The sequence below is a fragment of the Diuraphis noxia genome, unplaced genomic scaffold, assembly GCF_037042655.1.
Source record: "Diuraphis noxia isolate RWA-SAM2 unplaced genomic scaffold, SU_Dnox_SAM2 contig0001, whole genome shotgun sequence".
NCBI lineage: Eukaryota > Metazoa > Arthropoda > Insecta > Hemiptera > Aphididae > Diuraphis > Diuraphis noxia.
In genome coordinates this window covers 11,932,592-11,947,626 of record NW_028301711.1, presented here as the reverse complement: position 1 = coordinate 11,947,626, position 15,035 = coordinate 11,932,592, and the positions used below count along the sequence as shown (strand labels likewise).

The following is a 15,035-nucleotide window of genomic DNA, read 5'->3' as shown; positions in this document are numbered from 1 at the left end:
GTCTTAGATCTAAAAAGAAAAATTTTTATGAATTTCTATCTAACATAATTTGAACATTGCCGTAATTTTTATGTATTAAGTCAATATTTGAACTTCAAATGCTAATAAAATAAAATTGTGCATATGTATTTTTATAAATTTTTAATTACTATAAGAATAACTAATGTGGAACTTTGTATTCAATTTTCATGTATTTTGATAGGACAAAAAAAATTTTATCAACCCTTCAAAAAAATTTTTCATTTAAAATTAAATCATGTAAAGAAAATGCCAATCTAAATACTAACAAATACTTAAAATCGTTTCAGGATAAATCGTTACCGGAACGCTATTTCGTAAAAATTTAAAATTCAAACGCACCTCAAATTTTTCCTATACGCTTCGAGATTTCTCTATAGCTACTTGAAGGAAAACTTATGGAAAACTTAGTGTTGTATTCTTAATCCTTAGTTATAAACACAAACATTTTTATGATTTTTCAGCTTCATAATTACTTGCAAATTTTCACATTTTCGACAGATTTCGTAAAAATTTGAACTATAAACGCTTATAAAAAAAAATTGTGCCTATGTATTCTTATAATTTTTTAATCACTTTAAGAATAACTTATGAGAAACTTTGTATTAAATTTTCAAGTATTTTGATAGGGCCAAAAAAATTTTATCGACACTTCTAAAAATAATTTTCAGACAAATTGAAAATTTCAGTCGTCTATAAATATCTCAAAAAAAGTCAAAATATTTTGAAAATTTAATCATGTAAAGAAAATACCAATCCTAATAACTGGTAAAATTTTCAAGTATCTAGGACTTATACTTTTTGAATAATAACAAATATTTAAAATCGTTTCAGGATAAATCGTTATCGTTACGCTATTTCGTAAAAATTTAAAATTCAAACGCACTTAAAATTTTTTCTATAATGATACTTCGAGTTTTCTCTATAGCTACTTGAAGGAAAACTTATGGAGAACTTAGTGTTGTATTTTTAATCCTTAGTTATAAACGCAAAAAATTTTATGATTTTTCAACTTCAAAATTACTTGCAAATTTTCACGTTTTCGACAGATTTCGTAAAATTTTGAACTATAAAAGCTTATTAAAAAAAATTGTGACTTACGATTTTTAATTTTTTTTAGCTACAATAAGAAAAACTCATAAGGAACCTTGTATTAAATTTTCAAGTTTTTTTGGTCGTCCAACATTTTTTTACCGACACTTCAAAAAAAAATTCTTAAAAAAAGTGTAAATTTCAGTGGTCTATAAATAACTCAAAAAAAGTCAAAAATTTTTGAAAATTAAATTGTATATAGAGAACACTAACATAAACATTTGGTGAAAATTTCAAGTATTTAAAGTGATTATTTTTTGAATCACAACCATATAAAAAAATCGATTTGGTCGAAAACTGATTTTGCGTAAAAATTCCCGTTTTTCTGTCATTTTTTTTTTGTTTTTCTCGATTTTTTTGAAAACTGTTGGAAAATGTTTACTTTTGACCTGTATAATGCACCAAGGATCTTCAATTTTAAATCGGAAACCACCCCCAAAGTTTGAAATCGAAGCATTATTTCGACTAGTTATGCTGTACACAGACACGAAAAAAAAAAAAAAAAAAAAAAAAAAACAACACATCATTGTAAAATCAATACATTCATCACTTCGTTCAGAATCTAAAAGTAAAAACAAATAGGTAGGTAGTAGGTAGTAATTAATGTACTACTGTAGATTAACACAAAAAATAAAAATTCAGAAAAATCAAACACAAAAAATACGTAATAAACGGTAATGCGGTAGACCGGTACCTACTCGGTAGCTACCACGGTTTAAGATAGAATGGTTAAGCGACGATCCATACAATCCCACGGTACTTTACGGCGGAAAAGTTTCTTATCAAATAAATGTTTTTACTCACTGGATACTAGCGCTTCCGGTGCCAACATGAACTATCACTAAATGTTGGCGCCAAAAGCAATAATTCCAGACGGAATTTTACTATTTACTATTTAGCCATACCACAGAATAGAAAATAAATAGATTTCTATTCTGTGAGACTGTGAACCACGGTTTAAGATCTATAACCGTGCTGTGAACACACTACAGAATATAGCAATGGTCATAAACATAAAAAGAGATAAAGTATATGTTAATTCGCGCCAATTCTATTTACCATGATATTATAATAATTGTGGTTATTGTGAATTAATTATAAAATGTTCATACTTCTTTTTATATTAATTTAAAAATGCCAAGTTATTGTTGTGTACACGAGCCTCATGAGGCATCAAAATCTCTTTTTGGAGTCCCCAAAAATGCAGATATTAAAATTTTGTGGGAAGAAGCATTAGGGATGCAACTTAAAAAAAGTCATAGGATCTGTGCAAAACATTTCTATGAAAGTGATATTATTAGTACTTGAGACTCAGGTCAAGGATCCAGTAAATATACTGTAAATATATTTTTTATAAATAATGTTAAGTTTTTGTATAATTAATCTTTTCTACATTTTGTTAGGTATGTTTAAAGAGATTGCAACTTAAAAAGGGTGCGATCCCAATAAACATTAAAAATGATAATATTAATATTTGTAATGAAAATGTGGTATTACCACTAAGTCTTAACCCAAGCTTAAATATTAATAAACAAATTGATTTTGGTAACGTCTCTAACTGTGTACAGACATTTATTGAACCATTTATACCTAGTAATACATTGCTTCCACCAGAATCTAAAAAAAGAAAGGTAAATTTCAAAAACAGATTACAAAATAAAATAGAATAACATTTTTCATTGTTCAATTACTTTATTGTTTAAGCAGATTGACACATTAAACCCTTCAACTTCATTATACCAATTGGTTTTAAACAACAGAAAAATGATCGATGTACCAAATAACTGGTTTCATAGTAATGAAATAGCTCCAATTGATATTGCTTTCCACACTCTGAGTACTTTCAAAAGCAACTATTCTAGATATATTGAAAAGCAACTCATTATTAACAATGGTATATTACTATTTATTATATCAGTATTATAAAAGAACAGTATTAAATAAATATAACTAATAATATTTAAATGTAATATTTTTTAGATTCTAAAATAATTTTACTTATCAACAATAAAATTGTAACACCCCATGAAATTGGGTTAAAAAACAATCAACATAAAAACCTAATAGAATTTCAGTCACTTTTCAATGAATTTGATCAAATTAAATGTTGTCAAGGAGCTTTATCTTTTACTGAAAATCAAGATATAAGGGCTTCATATGGTCCTCAATACATTGAATCATGTGGTCAATGGAGACACATACAATGTTCAAGTGTAATTAAAGATGATAGGTAAATTATTGAGCAGTTGATAAAATTAGAATAATGATATATAATATGTATAGTTTTAACTCACAATACTGTAATAAATGTGTTCCAGTAACTGCAATATTTGTCTCTGGTGTAAACGTCTACTGTATTCAATTCAAAAAAAACGTGCAAGAATTAATAGCGGACAAAATATTTTAACCGTTTTTTCTCCTAACAAACAAAAAAATTATAGTAGAATCCAAAAGGCTAAAGAAATCATTCAAAAACAAAATTTTCGTAGAAATAGTAAAATTACAAAATAGTTTAAATAAAATTCAAAATAAAATGAAAAACATAAGTGAACAAAAATTAAGTGACATTTTAAATAATGCAAACGTTTCTCAGGGTCAATCAGAATTAATTAAAGAAATATTCGCAGCAGCAAAATTTAAAAATCCTAAAAGTAGACGCTATAATGAAAACTGGATGTTATTATGCCTAATGTTTCAAATAAGGTAAGTAATAATAGTATAATATTCAAGTATTTTAATAATTTACAAATACTGGAATATTTCATAGATCTCCAAGCGGTTATTCATTTCTTCGTGGACAAAATATCTTGCCATTGCCATGTGTAACAACATTAAGACATCACTTGTTAGCAGTTAAAATTGGATGTGGTTTTGACAGTAATTTCTTCAAACTATTAAAAAAAAAATTTGAGAATAAGACAGAGAATCAAAAAAAAGTTGTATTAGTGTTCGATGAAATATCTTCGAGAGAGAGTATATCAGTTAACACTAGAAACCTAACATACCATGGTTTGGAAGATTATGGTGATGAGTTGAATACTAAAAGTACAGAAAAAGCTAATCACGCATTAGTTTTGATGATTCAAGGATTATCTGAGAAGTTTCATCAGCCAATCGCTGTCTTTGCCTCAAAAGGACCAGTTAAAGGTACATTTAAGTGAACCCGTGTATTAACTATTAAATAGTACAATAAGTTACATTTTAATTGTTGAAATTGAATAGGTATTGATCTAACTAAAATTGTGCTGAAGGCAATTCTATTGTTGGAAAATTCTGGGGTTCAAGTGCTAGCCATAACAAGTGATGGCGCATCAACTAATCGTACAATGTGGCATACATTAGGAATTTATGCACAATCAGATGAAATACGAAATTCATTTACCAATCCATTCGACAACAATCGCCAAGTGTTTGTATTCTCTGATGCGCCACATTTGCTGAAAACTGTCAGAAACCGGTTGCACACTAAAAAAACATTAAGAGTGATTATTTCACATATAATATTATTCATTAAATAGTTTGATTCAGCAATGAATATATAATTATTAATTTGTATTAATAGTACAATATTTGAAAGAATATTAGTAAATACAACTTAAATAATTATATATATATTATAATTATATACCTATTATATTAACATTACTTGTTGATTAGATTAGTCCAACAAAACCTCCCATTAAATGGGCAATTTATGAGCACCTTTATGAAACTGATTCTAAGTCGTTGACAAGAATTTGTCCAAGACTCACCAAAAATCACTTTCAACTCAACAGTTTCTCAAAGATGAAAGTGAAGTTTGCTTCACAAGTAAAATCAAATAACTCCTTATGAAAAATAAAATAAAAACATTATTTAATATTGTGTAAATTATTTTTTATTAAACAGATTTTCAGCAAATCAGTAGCAGATGGTATAAGATTTTTTAATACTAAATCATACCCAGGGTTCAATGAATGTGAAGAAACAATACATTTTACTATTTTTATGAATAATTTATTTGACGCCCTCAATAGAAAATTTCCAGCAGAAGGGATAAAAAAAAATAGTCAAGATTTGGAGGTTTAATTAAATGTTATGTGTTGCTCGTTTCTATGTGATGTTTTGTGGTACTAAAATCCTAGGAAAGTATTTTATTTATTTGCTAATTAATAATTTGTTATAAAGTAGGTAGTTATAATTGTTGTAAATTTACTATATTTTGTTCAGTGAAATCAAATAGTTAGGTACATAATTACTGATTTCCTAGAAATATGATACATTAATACTGTATGCGAATTTATTTTCTTTAGAAATTTTTTGGTACCATTAGACAAGTTGCTGGTCCCAATGACCACCCTACTACACCTACATTTCTACAACTATACAGAATGTTATCGGTATATTCAATAATCAAGCCCCCCAAATCAGGAAATTGTTGTATACTAGAAGGTAAACAATTCATTTTTTTACTAATTTAAGTACTTTATCATATTTATTCTTGTAGAAAATATCCCTGTTATTACAATAACAGACCTAAAAACTATTTTAAACGATAAAAATGATGTAAATGTTAGGGAAGTAAAAATAAATAATTTAAAACAAAAAATTGATAACATTGTTGAAGAAGGTCAATGGAATTTTGAGGATGTTTTTAGCGAACATAATTATAGTGATGTCAGTTCTACAGCTTTTGAGTGTGCAGTTTATTTTATGGCAGGGTAGGTGTACTATACCTACAGATTATATAATAATTAAAAATAAAATTTTTATTATTAAATTATTATTTTATAGATATATAAATAAAAGATTAATAAAAACTACAAAATGTGAAACATGCCTTATGAGTTTACAAACTATTTATGGAACATCATCAAATCCAGCTGCTGATTTGGTGAATTTGAAAACGTGGGGATTTTTGACCCATCCAAATCACTATTTATTCAAACTTTTGGAGTCATTAGAATTATGCTTTATGAAACATGCTGAATCTTTAAGTCCTTTTGATGATACACATGAAGAGTTCTTCCAGACAGAGAACATAACCATAACTTTTCCATGTAATCTACATAAGACAGAAATCATAACAGACATTTTTATTATGTATTTAACAATGAGGATGAGACAGTATAGTTATACAAAAAATCAGGAAGCAAAAAAATTAAACAAAACCAAGAAAAAAATATCTAAATTAGTGTCCTCTTAGGAAATATAAGCTTTTGGTTTATAGTGTATTATATATAGTAAGATATTAACAATTACAAATTATAAAATTATGTTTTATACAAACTATATTTATATTTTGATTTACCTATTATTCCTTTTGGTAATCTGTTTTGGTTTAGAATAGAAAAATTGAAATTAAAAATCGGTTTATTTAACAACTGGTTTTTATTTTTATTTGTAAAATTAGTTAACACTTCATACAGCTGGTATTAGATTGGAAAGCTATTAAATGCCAAAATAAAAATAAATTTGACATTTGTTAAAAAAAAATACACTGTAAAGTTCTTCTACGTTTTCAACACGGTTTTAGATAGATGATCTTAAACCGTGGTTTTCAATCATAAAGTATTATGAAGTAGGTATTATAATAATAATTAATAATTAATAATAATTATAATTTATAATATAGAATATCAAGATTATCATGGTAATTTAGTAGATCGCGCCACGGGGCAGTGAGTTTTTCATATTTTTGATAAGAAACTCTTCCGCCGAAATAACAGGCCTCGTCGCTTAACCATTCTATCTTAAACCGTGGTAGCTACTATTATGCTTGGTTATCTGTCCCGAATCGGAAGGTACAAATTGTCTCCACCAGAGTGCGTTATCCCAATAGATATTATCTATAGCCGTGGTTCTATCAAATGCCGTAGATGGCGTGACAGGCTCGTCATTTTAGTCACGTGACTTTTCAATAAGATTCCGGCTCGGCTTATTGCGTTGTTTAGTATAGGCCGTTCCGCATCCATATTATCTATAGCCGTGACTAAAACCAGGCCTACGACACTCTCCCAAATCCCAATGTTAATTGAAAAAAGTGGGGACATGGCCTTGAGCTCATGGGCACTGCCATTTTGTTAGTTATGAGAATCAGCTGACGGCTCATATCAGATATTTCAATAATTGATAGTTGATACTTGATACCATTATGATAACACAGAAATTTTATTAATTCCATAATTTATTATTTATTATTATGCTTTAATAAATTATATTATATCGTCAAACATGTTTTTTTTCATTTTTGTGCCTGTGTGCCAGTGGCGCCGAGTACGCACTTAAGGTGGTGCATTTGAACCACCTAAAATTATGGGTGGGTGGGTGGGTGGGTGGGTTGTGTGGGTCTTGGGTAGGTAAGTAAAAATATTGAACCAAGATAGTTAATTCTTTTACTATACTAAGTATAAAGTATTTAAGTAGGTACTAGGCACTTAACTACTTAAGCGTTAAGCAGTTACCAGTTACAACATATTACCTGTTTACCTGTAACCTAGGTAGGTATAAGGTATTGCATTATTATATTATTATTATAACACTTACGTTAGCGTATGGATAGTTATGGATAAAATATTAAAGTATGTGGCCAAAATATTGACTCATGATTCATGGACTCTATTAGTCTATATAGTCTGATAATTCAATACTGAATACTTCATAGTTTGATTGAACATTATGTAGGTATTGTGGGATTATTTATTGACTATCGTTGGTCAAAAATCGAAATCGGGCAAAAATCTTAAATTATCTTTAAATCCAATAACACCGTCCAGTCGCACCACCATGTTATTAGCACGTAGGTATACACTATAGTACTATACAGTATACCGTATAAATGTATAATATGGCGTATACAATATTATTGTATATGACATGAGACGACGACGACGCAATAATATAAAAATGACAAGATATTTTTAGACTGCGATAAAACTGATAAATGCATACCTAATAATAATATTATTATTGTGGTTATTCCGTATTCGTATCAATATGCGGGCTACGGCTTACGACCTACGACTAATCATAAATCGAAAATTTATACCAACACGGATTACAGTGTATATTGAACATTGTTATTTGTTCATATTTTGTGCAGTTGCCAGTTGGTAATTACTGATGTCCTTATTAGTTATTTTTATTTGTGTACTGTGAAATGTGAAGTGTTGTACCTATTTACAAATTAATGATACATTTTTTCCTACTTGAATTTAAAAGTTTGATTTTATTTATACATTTTTGAATATTGCTCTACCTTAGTAGCGACTACCTTCTATATAGATACTACATTACAATATTTTATATTCATAATTTACTTTTATAACTTCTTGTTTATATAAAAAACTTAATATGTCGGAAAAGTGTATGTGCGTTTGTGGAAAAAAACGAGAGCAGCTAAATATCACTAACTGGAAAAGACATTTAGACAACTGTAAAGTACGAAAAACCAAAATTTCTTCTCGTTCAATATCTTCATTTTTTCCTACACCGATTACAGTTCAAGTGAATACAGGAACAAATTATTCTTATTCTATTGGTAAGTACCTACTAAGTTTAACTTGGATACATAGTTTTTGAATTTAAACCAATTTATAATATAAATCTATAATATAAAATAACTCAAATTCTTTAAAAGAAACTGGTAGATACAAAAAATTATTCAATACTGTTTCCTTAATCCTTAATATATTTATACAAACAAATAACAATAATTAAAAATTAAATAAGTTATACAAGATTTTTTTAAAAATAATAAGTTTATTTTGTTTAAATATGTTATATTATTACCAGGTGATCCAAGTTCCAGTGTAAATTGTGATGAGCCAGTTGAACAGATAATGTCTGACTCAAGCTCTTTAAAAGAAAATGGTAGGTACAAACATGTATATTTAATACTGTTTCTTTGATAAATACAAACGAATAACAATTATTGAAAATTAAATAAGTAATACTAGATTTTTTTTAAAATAATAAGTTTATTTTGTTTAAATGTATTATAGTATTCACTGATGGTCCAAGTTCCAGTGTTAATTGTAATGAGTCAGTAGAACAGATTATGTCTAAGTCGAGTTCTTTAAAAGAAACTGGTAGGTACAAACATTTATTCAATACTGTTTCCTTAATCCTTAATATATATAAACAAATAACAATTATTGAAAATGAAAAAAGTAACTAGATTTTTTAAAAAATAATAAGTTTATTTTGTTTAAATATGTTATATTATTACCAGGTGATCCAAGTTCCAGTGTAAATTGTGATGAGCCAGTTGAACAGATAATGTCTGACTCGAGCTCTTTAAAAGAAAATGGTAGGTACAAACATGTATATTTAATACTGTTTCTTTGATAAATACAAACGAATAACAATTATTGAAAATTAAATAAGTAATACTAGATTTTTTTAAAAATAATAAGTTTATTTTGTTTAAATGTATTATAGTATTCACTGATGGTCCAAGTTCCAGTGTTAATTGTAATGAGTCAGTAGAACAGATTATGTCTAAGTCGAGTTCTTTAAAAGAAACTGGTAGGTACAAACATTTATTCAATACTGTTTCCTTAATCCTTAATATATATAAACAAATAACAATTATTGAAAATGAAAAAAGTAACTAGATTTTTTAAAAAATAATAAGTTTATTTTGTTTAAATGTATTATAGTATTCACTGATGATCCAAGTTCCAGTGTTAATTGTAATGAGCCAGTAGAACAGATTATATCCAACTCCAGTTGTTTAAATGAAACTGGTAGGTACAAATATTTAAATTAATACTGTTTCTTTGATAAATACAAACGAATAACAATTATAGAAAATTAAATAAGTAATACTAGATTTTTTTAAAAATAATAAGTTTATTTTGTTTAAATGTATTATAGTATTCACTGATGGTCCAAGTTCCAGTGTTAATTGTAATGAGTCAGTAGAACAGATTATGTCTAAGTCGAGTTGTTTAAATGAAACTGGTAGGTACAAACAATTATTCAATACTGTTTCTTTGATAAATACAAACGAATAACAATTATAGAAAATTAAATAAGTAATACTAGATTTTTTAAAAAATAATAAGTTTATTTTGTTTATATGTATTATAGTATTCACTGATGATCCAAGTTCCAGTGTTAATTGTAATGAGCCAGTAGAACAGATTATGTCTAAGTCGAGTTGTTTAAATGAAACTGGTAGGTACAAATGTTTATATTAATATTATTTTAATTGTAACAAAACAACTTTAAATATCTATTTTTTTAATGTATTACCCTATTACAGAACGGCCAAACATTTTATCATATGATCCAAAGTTGTTTACTTTGGTAAAGAATTTATCAATTGAAGAAAAAATGTCTTTAATTCGCAAACCATTTCAGCCTGAGAAGCATGAACTTCCTGGTGGAAATTTTCCTCAAGAGCATGGACATCGTTTTAATAGTAACCAGTATTATAAATCTTTGCCAAATGGTAGTCGCCTTTGGAGAGATTGGTTGAGCTATTCTCTGAGTAGTAAACGATTTTATTGTTTACACTGCATGTTCTTTGGGAAAAATGCTCAAAAATCTTGGACCTTTGATGGATTTCATGCGTGGCAACGTCTTACGGATATAAGTGTACATGAAAAAACAGAAGTTCATATCAATGCTTCAATTGTTGTGAAAATGAAATGTTCATCAATGGCTGTTCTTCCACAAATGTATGCAAGTAAAAGAAATCAAGTAGCAGAAAATCGTGAAATAGTTCATATTTTAATTGATATAACACTGTTTCTTGGACAACATTCTTTACCATTTCGGGGTCATCGAGAAGGGTGGTCTGAGCAAATAAAAGGCAATTTTAAAGACTTGGTAAAACTTTTATGTAAATTTTCTCCTAGCTTGGCTGTTTATATGGACCGTCTTCAAATACATGGAAGAAATCAAATTAACTTCATCTCATGGCAGAGACAAAATCAATTGATAAATTCTGTTTCAAAATGTATAAAAAAGTCTATAAAAAAAGAGTTAGATCTTAACAATTTTTTTAGTGTTTCAATTGATACCACGTTTGACAGCTCTAGAAGAGAACAACTGGCATTTATAATTCGTTATGTTTGTATAGTTGAACATTCTCCAGTTATACGAGAACGTTTATTAGGACTTAAAGAAACATCTACTACCACCGGTCAAAAATTATTTTCCGTATTCCAAGATATATGCAAAGAAAATGATTTGGATTGGAAATTGCTGCTTGTTGGTCAATCATATGATGGAGCCAGCAATATGCGGGGTGAATATGAAGGACTACAAGCTTTAATCAGAGAAATAAACCCAGCAGCGATTTATACATGGTGCTATGCACATAGACTTAGTTTGGTTGTTGTTCAAATGTCAAGCTGTTCAGCTAATGCAGTTGATACATTTGGGAATCTGGAGCAGTTGTATGCACTGATTTCAACAAGTAAAAAGCGGGTAGCGATATATGAAAATATGCAAAAAGAAAAAAATCCTAAAGCAAGAGTGCATAGACTTAAAAGAGTAGAAACCACTCGTTGGATGTCATACTCATCAGCACTGAATACAGTATTATTAACATACGACATAGTTATTAATACATTAGAACAGATCAAAATAACTGAAAATGCAGACTTCAAAGCCAGATCTAAAGCTACGGGTTTAATAGATTTTTTTTTATCAGAAAGATTTGTTTTGACAGCAATCTGTTATAAAAATCTATTCAATATTTTAGACCCAGTAACAAAAATTTTTCAAAGTCAAGATATTGATTTGCTAGGTGCAGTAAATAGTCTTCAAGCAGTCTCGAGCAGCATCAAACGCTTGAGATCTGATGATGCATATAACGACTTGTGCAATGAAGCAACACAATTTATGAATACATCGGAATTTACATTTACTTCATTACCAATACAGCGTAGTAGAAAGAAAAAGTTATTGTCTGGTGAAACAACTGAAGACCATACATTTATTGATCCTAAATTCCACTATAAAGTTAAAACATACTTAATTGCAATAGATTCAGCAATTACTTGTATTGAAGAACGCTTTCATTCAAAATCTCAAGAATTATTGAAAGATATTTCTTTATTTTCTGTTTCAGTTCTGAAAAAAACAAAATCTGACCCTAACACATTACCAGATGATGCATTTAATAAATTTTGTAATTTGTACAGCAAATTTATTAATCATACCGAGTTAAAAAAAGAATACTTAGAATTTTCAAAATTATTTTCTTATTTTGAATCTGCTATGATAGGTTCTCAATGTTTACATCCTAGTTCTGCAACTAGTGATAATAAAGAAAGTTCTTCAGATTTAGAAGGCAGCGATGAAGAAGAAGAAAAAGAAGATACCGTTGGTCTAAAAAAAAACAGTAGCCAAAATTTGGGAACACTTCTTCACGTATTTAAGGTTGTTACTAATTTATTTATTTACATTCCCTATTTAGACCTAAATATTTTTGCTGGATAAGAGCAAAAAATAAATTATATAATATAGTAACTCTAAATTATTGTAATTTATAGGTATGTCATACTTCCGGATTACAGAGCATTTTCCCGACCTTATACATGGCTCTTCAAATCGCATGTACACTACCAGTGTCTAGCACAACACCAGAGCGGACGTTCTCTAAATTAAAAATCGTTAAAAACCGATTGAGGACAACAATTAGTCAGGACCGCTTGGAGCAGTTAATGATTATTTCTTGCGAATCTGATATTGATATAGATCATAATCAAGTTGTAGATGAGTTTGCCAGTACTACATCTGTATTATCAAAACATCTAACCTAATGTTTGGTATTATGGTACCTACCGGTATATTTTTTATTTTTTATTTTATGAATAAAAATCTCTAAATGTTTTCATATTTATGTACCTATTAAGGTTTATACTTATATAATAAATAATAGATTGATAAGAATTAAGAGGTAAAATATATTTATCATCCTATAAATGTATGCTAATAATATGGTATCAAAATGTTTGTAAATACTAAACAGTAAGGTTTATTGAATTAGATAAATTCATTTAATTTCATAAATACAGTTGTTTGATAAGTAAAGTGTATGTGATTCGCGAGCGAAGCGAGCGGTTTTGTGTGGTTTAGTTTTGTGGGTGGGTGGGTGGTCTTTGGGGAGAGTTGAACCACCTTTTTTTAATGAACTCGGCGCCACTGCTGTGTGCAATGTTTTATAATAATATAATATTATAGTAATGGTGTTACATAATCACACATTAATAGAATTAGTTTAAATAACAATTGACAGAAGACATTCTTGTTAACGTGGCTTGAGAGAGTAAATAATAAATTGATCCAACATAGTAATGTCTTTAACTTATAAATATACATAATTAAATTACTTTGGTACTTAAGTGACAATGGAGTTGAACAACTTTCAATAACCATTTGTGATACATCAGTTGGAATCTCAACATTATTAAAACATTCTTCGTCACAAACATCTGTTACAGTGCACATAGATACTTGTCCCTCAGAAGTTGCGGTTTCATCATTGAAAGTGACAGTATCAAGCTCTGCATCGTCTTCCTTCTTCTTTGTGGGCATAGCCCCACTGATAAGACGCACTTTCTGTCGCCCCACTGATGACGATGTAAAGCATGTAGCATCAAAATGTGCAGAACAGACTCTTTGAAACTGGACATCACAATTCACCAAGTCATTACGACCAATTAATGATGCCCATTGATTAGACCTAAAACAAGACACAACACCATACAAACTTGTATAATTTTAATGCACTTAAATGTTTATAAAAAATACTGTAATATGGAAATACTAAACACGATACCTAATAACATTGTTCTGTGCTAATAATCAAATTTATAACCCAGTGATAAAGACAAACTTTTCTTTAAAAGTCAACAATTCTATAATATTAGGTATATAATGAATAATATAAATTAATAATTATATTTGTACTTACTCTTCAACATTCTTCGGAAACCTGAAAAACGAAACCTTGGATTGTTCCTGTCCAGTCTTGTTGTAACAAAACGATGCAGCACACGTCATAACCATGATTGTTTTAATTATTATTTATAATTATAATTACTAACAATAATTAAAACAAAAAAAATTACTGAACGTGTTTAGCGAAAAATTATAAGTTAAATGTTCTAGTAAAGCCGTAGCCCGTAAGCCGTTTAGTCAAAAACGTAAACAAACAACAAACCGTTTATCTCAAAAAAAAAATCGTTCATAACAACACTTCTAAACCACCAGGTAATCATTTACAACTTCAACACTAAACCACCAGAGATCGACCACCAAGCAGGTGGGGATTGCAGAGTGTCGCTTCCATTGACATAATATAAATGGACTGCGCATTCCCTATACCTTAACGTGCAATACATTGGGGCCATCATTCAGGTCATTCACCCTCAACTTGGTAGTAAATTATCATGGAGGAGAGAAACAAATTGTCGTGTTTTCCAGGAGTGTTATCATAGAAATCTAAATAATAATAAAATCATAGATAATTAAAAAAAATAATATTAAGTATAATTCTTTACTAGATATTACTTAATAGTTAATACTACTTACTAGTCTAGTAGTCTTTATTCATATAGAGTAGGTATTTGATATTACCCATGTATAAAATACTAACAATAAACATAGTAGATTTTGTGTTAAATTATTAAAAGATTAATTAAGTACCTATTTATTAAATATTAATGTTTGAAAGTACATAAAAACAAATTATATATACACATTGTTTTAAAATGCATCAGTTTTTTTTTTTTTTTGTAAATTTAAATATATTGTATTTTCTATGTTCTATTATTGGTTTTTGAAATGTATGACTTTAGTTAAATGGCTTCGTATTCTGTGTTGCGGCTGACTAAGATTTTTCAGGTGATAGTTTAATCGTGTAGTAAAGAAAATTTTAAAAATCATTTTTATCAACTGAAGAAGGTGGTTATTTAAAGGAG

General features: G+C 28.4%; 2 protein-coding genes and 1 pseudogene across 5 annotated transcripts; 2 read left to right on the top strand and 1 right to left on the bottom strand.

The window, feature by feature from the left end:
• Window positions 1–2,392: 2,392 nt before the first annotated feature.
• On the top strand, window positions 2,393–6,295 carry LOC149059668 (uncharacterized; annotated as a pseudogene).
• Window positions 6,296–7,443: 1,148 nt separating this feature from the next.
• Window positions 7,444–13,122, top strand: LOC149059667 (zinc finger MYM-type protein 1-like). Of its 4 annotated transcripts, XM_089216312.1 has the most exons (10): window positions 7,444–8,629; window positions 8,884–8,961; window positions 9,093–9,179; window positions 9,323–9,400; window positions 9,532–9,618; window positions 9,753–9,839; window positions 9,970–10,056; window positions 10,186–10,272; window positions 10,361–12,489; window positions 12,603–13,122. In XM_089216312.1, the coding sequence occupies exons 1-10, from the start codon at window positions 8,443–8,445 to the stop codon at window positions 12,870–12,872; spliced, it is 3,177 nt and encodes a 1,058-aa protein (XP_089072438.1). In that variant the 5' UTR covers window positions 7,444–8,442; the 3' UTR covers window positions 12,873–13,122. The 4 variants fall into 4 exon arrangements, with proteins under 4 accessions (XP_089072438.1, XP_089072439.1, XP_089072440.1 ...); XM_089216313.1 differs by lacking the exon at window positions 8,884–8,961; XM_089216314.1 differs by lacking the exon at window positions 9,532–9,618.
• Window positions 13,123–13,325: 203 nt separating this feature from the next.
• LOC149059666 (uncharacterized) lies at window positions 13,326–14,209 on the bottom strand. Its single transcript, XM_089225395.1, has 3 exons — window positions 14,027–14,209; window positions 13,443–13,795; window positions 13,326–13,369 (listed from the first exon to the last, which is right to left on the bottom strand). Exons 1-3 carry the CDS (start codon window positions 14,119–14,121, stop codon window positions 13,326–13,328), a joined length of 492 nt encoding a protein of 163 aa, XP_089081521.1. The 5' UTR covers window positions 14,122–14,209.
• Between the last annotated feature and the right edge of the window lie 826 nt (window positions 14,210–15,035).

Bases quoted from the DNA above. Each gene is read 5' to 3' on its own strand.
- LOC149059667 (XM_089216312.1), top strand. From the start codon at position 8,443: ATGTCGGAAAAGTGTATGTGCGTTTGTGGAAAAAAACGAGAGCAGCTA. The intron at 9,619-9,752 runs GTAGGTACAAAC...AATGTATTATAG, and splicing joins GAGTTCTTTAAAAGAAACTG to TATTCACTGATGATCCAAGT. The intron at 12,490-12,602 runs GTTGTTACTAAT...TGTAATTTATAG, and splicing joins CACTTCTTCACGTATTTAAG to GTATGTCATACTTCCGGATT.
- LOC149059666 (XM_089225395.1), bottom strand. From the start codon at position 14,121: ATGGTTATGACGTGTGCTGCATCGTTTTGTTACAACAAGACTGGACAG. The intron at 13,796-14,026 runs GTAAGTACAAAT...GTCTTGTTTTAG, and splicing joins TTTCCGAAGAATGTTGAAGA to GTCTAATCAATGGGCATCAT. The intron at 13,370-13,442 runs GTAATTTAATTA...TACTCTCTCAAG, and splicing joins ATTGTCACTTAAGTACCAAA to CCACGTTAACAAGAATGTCT.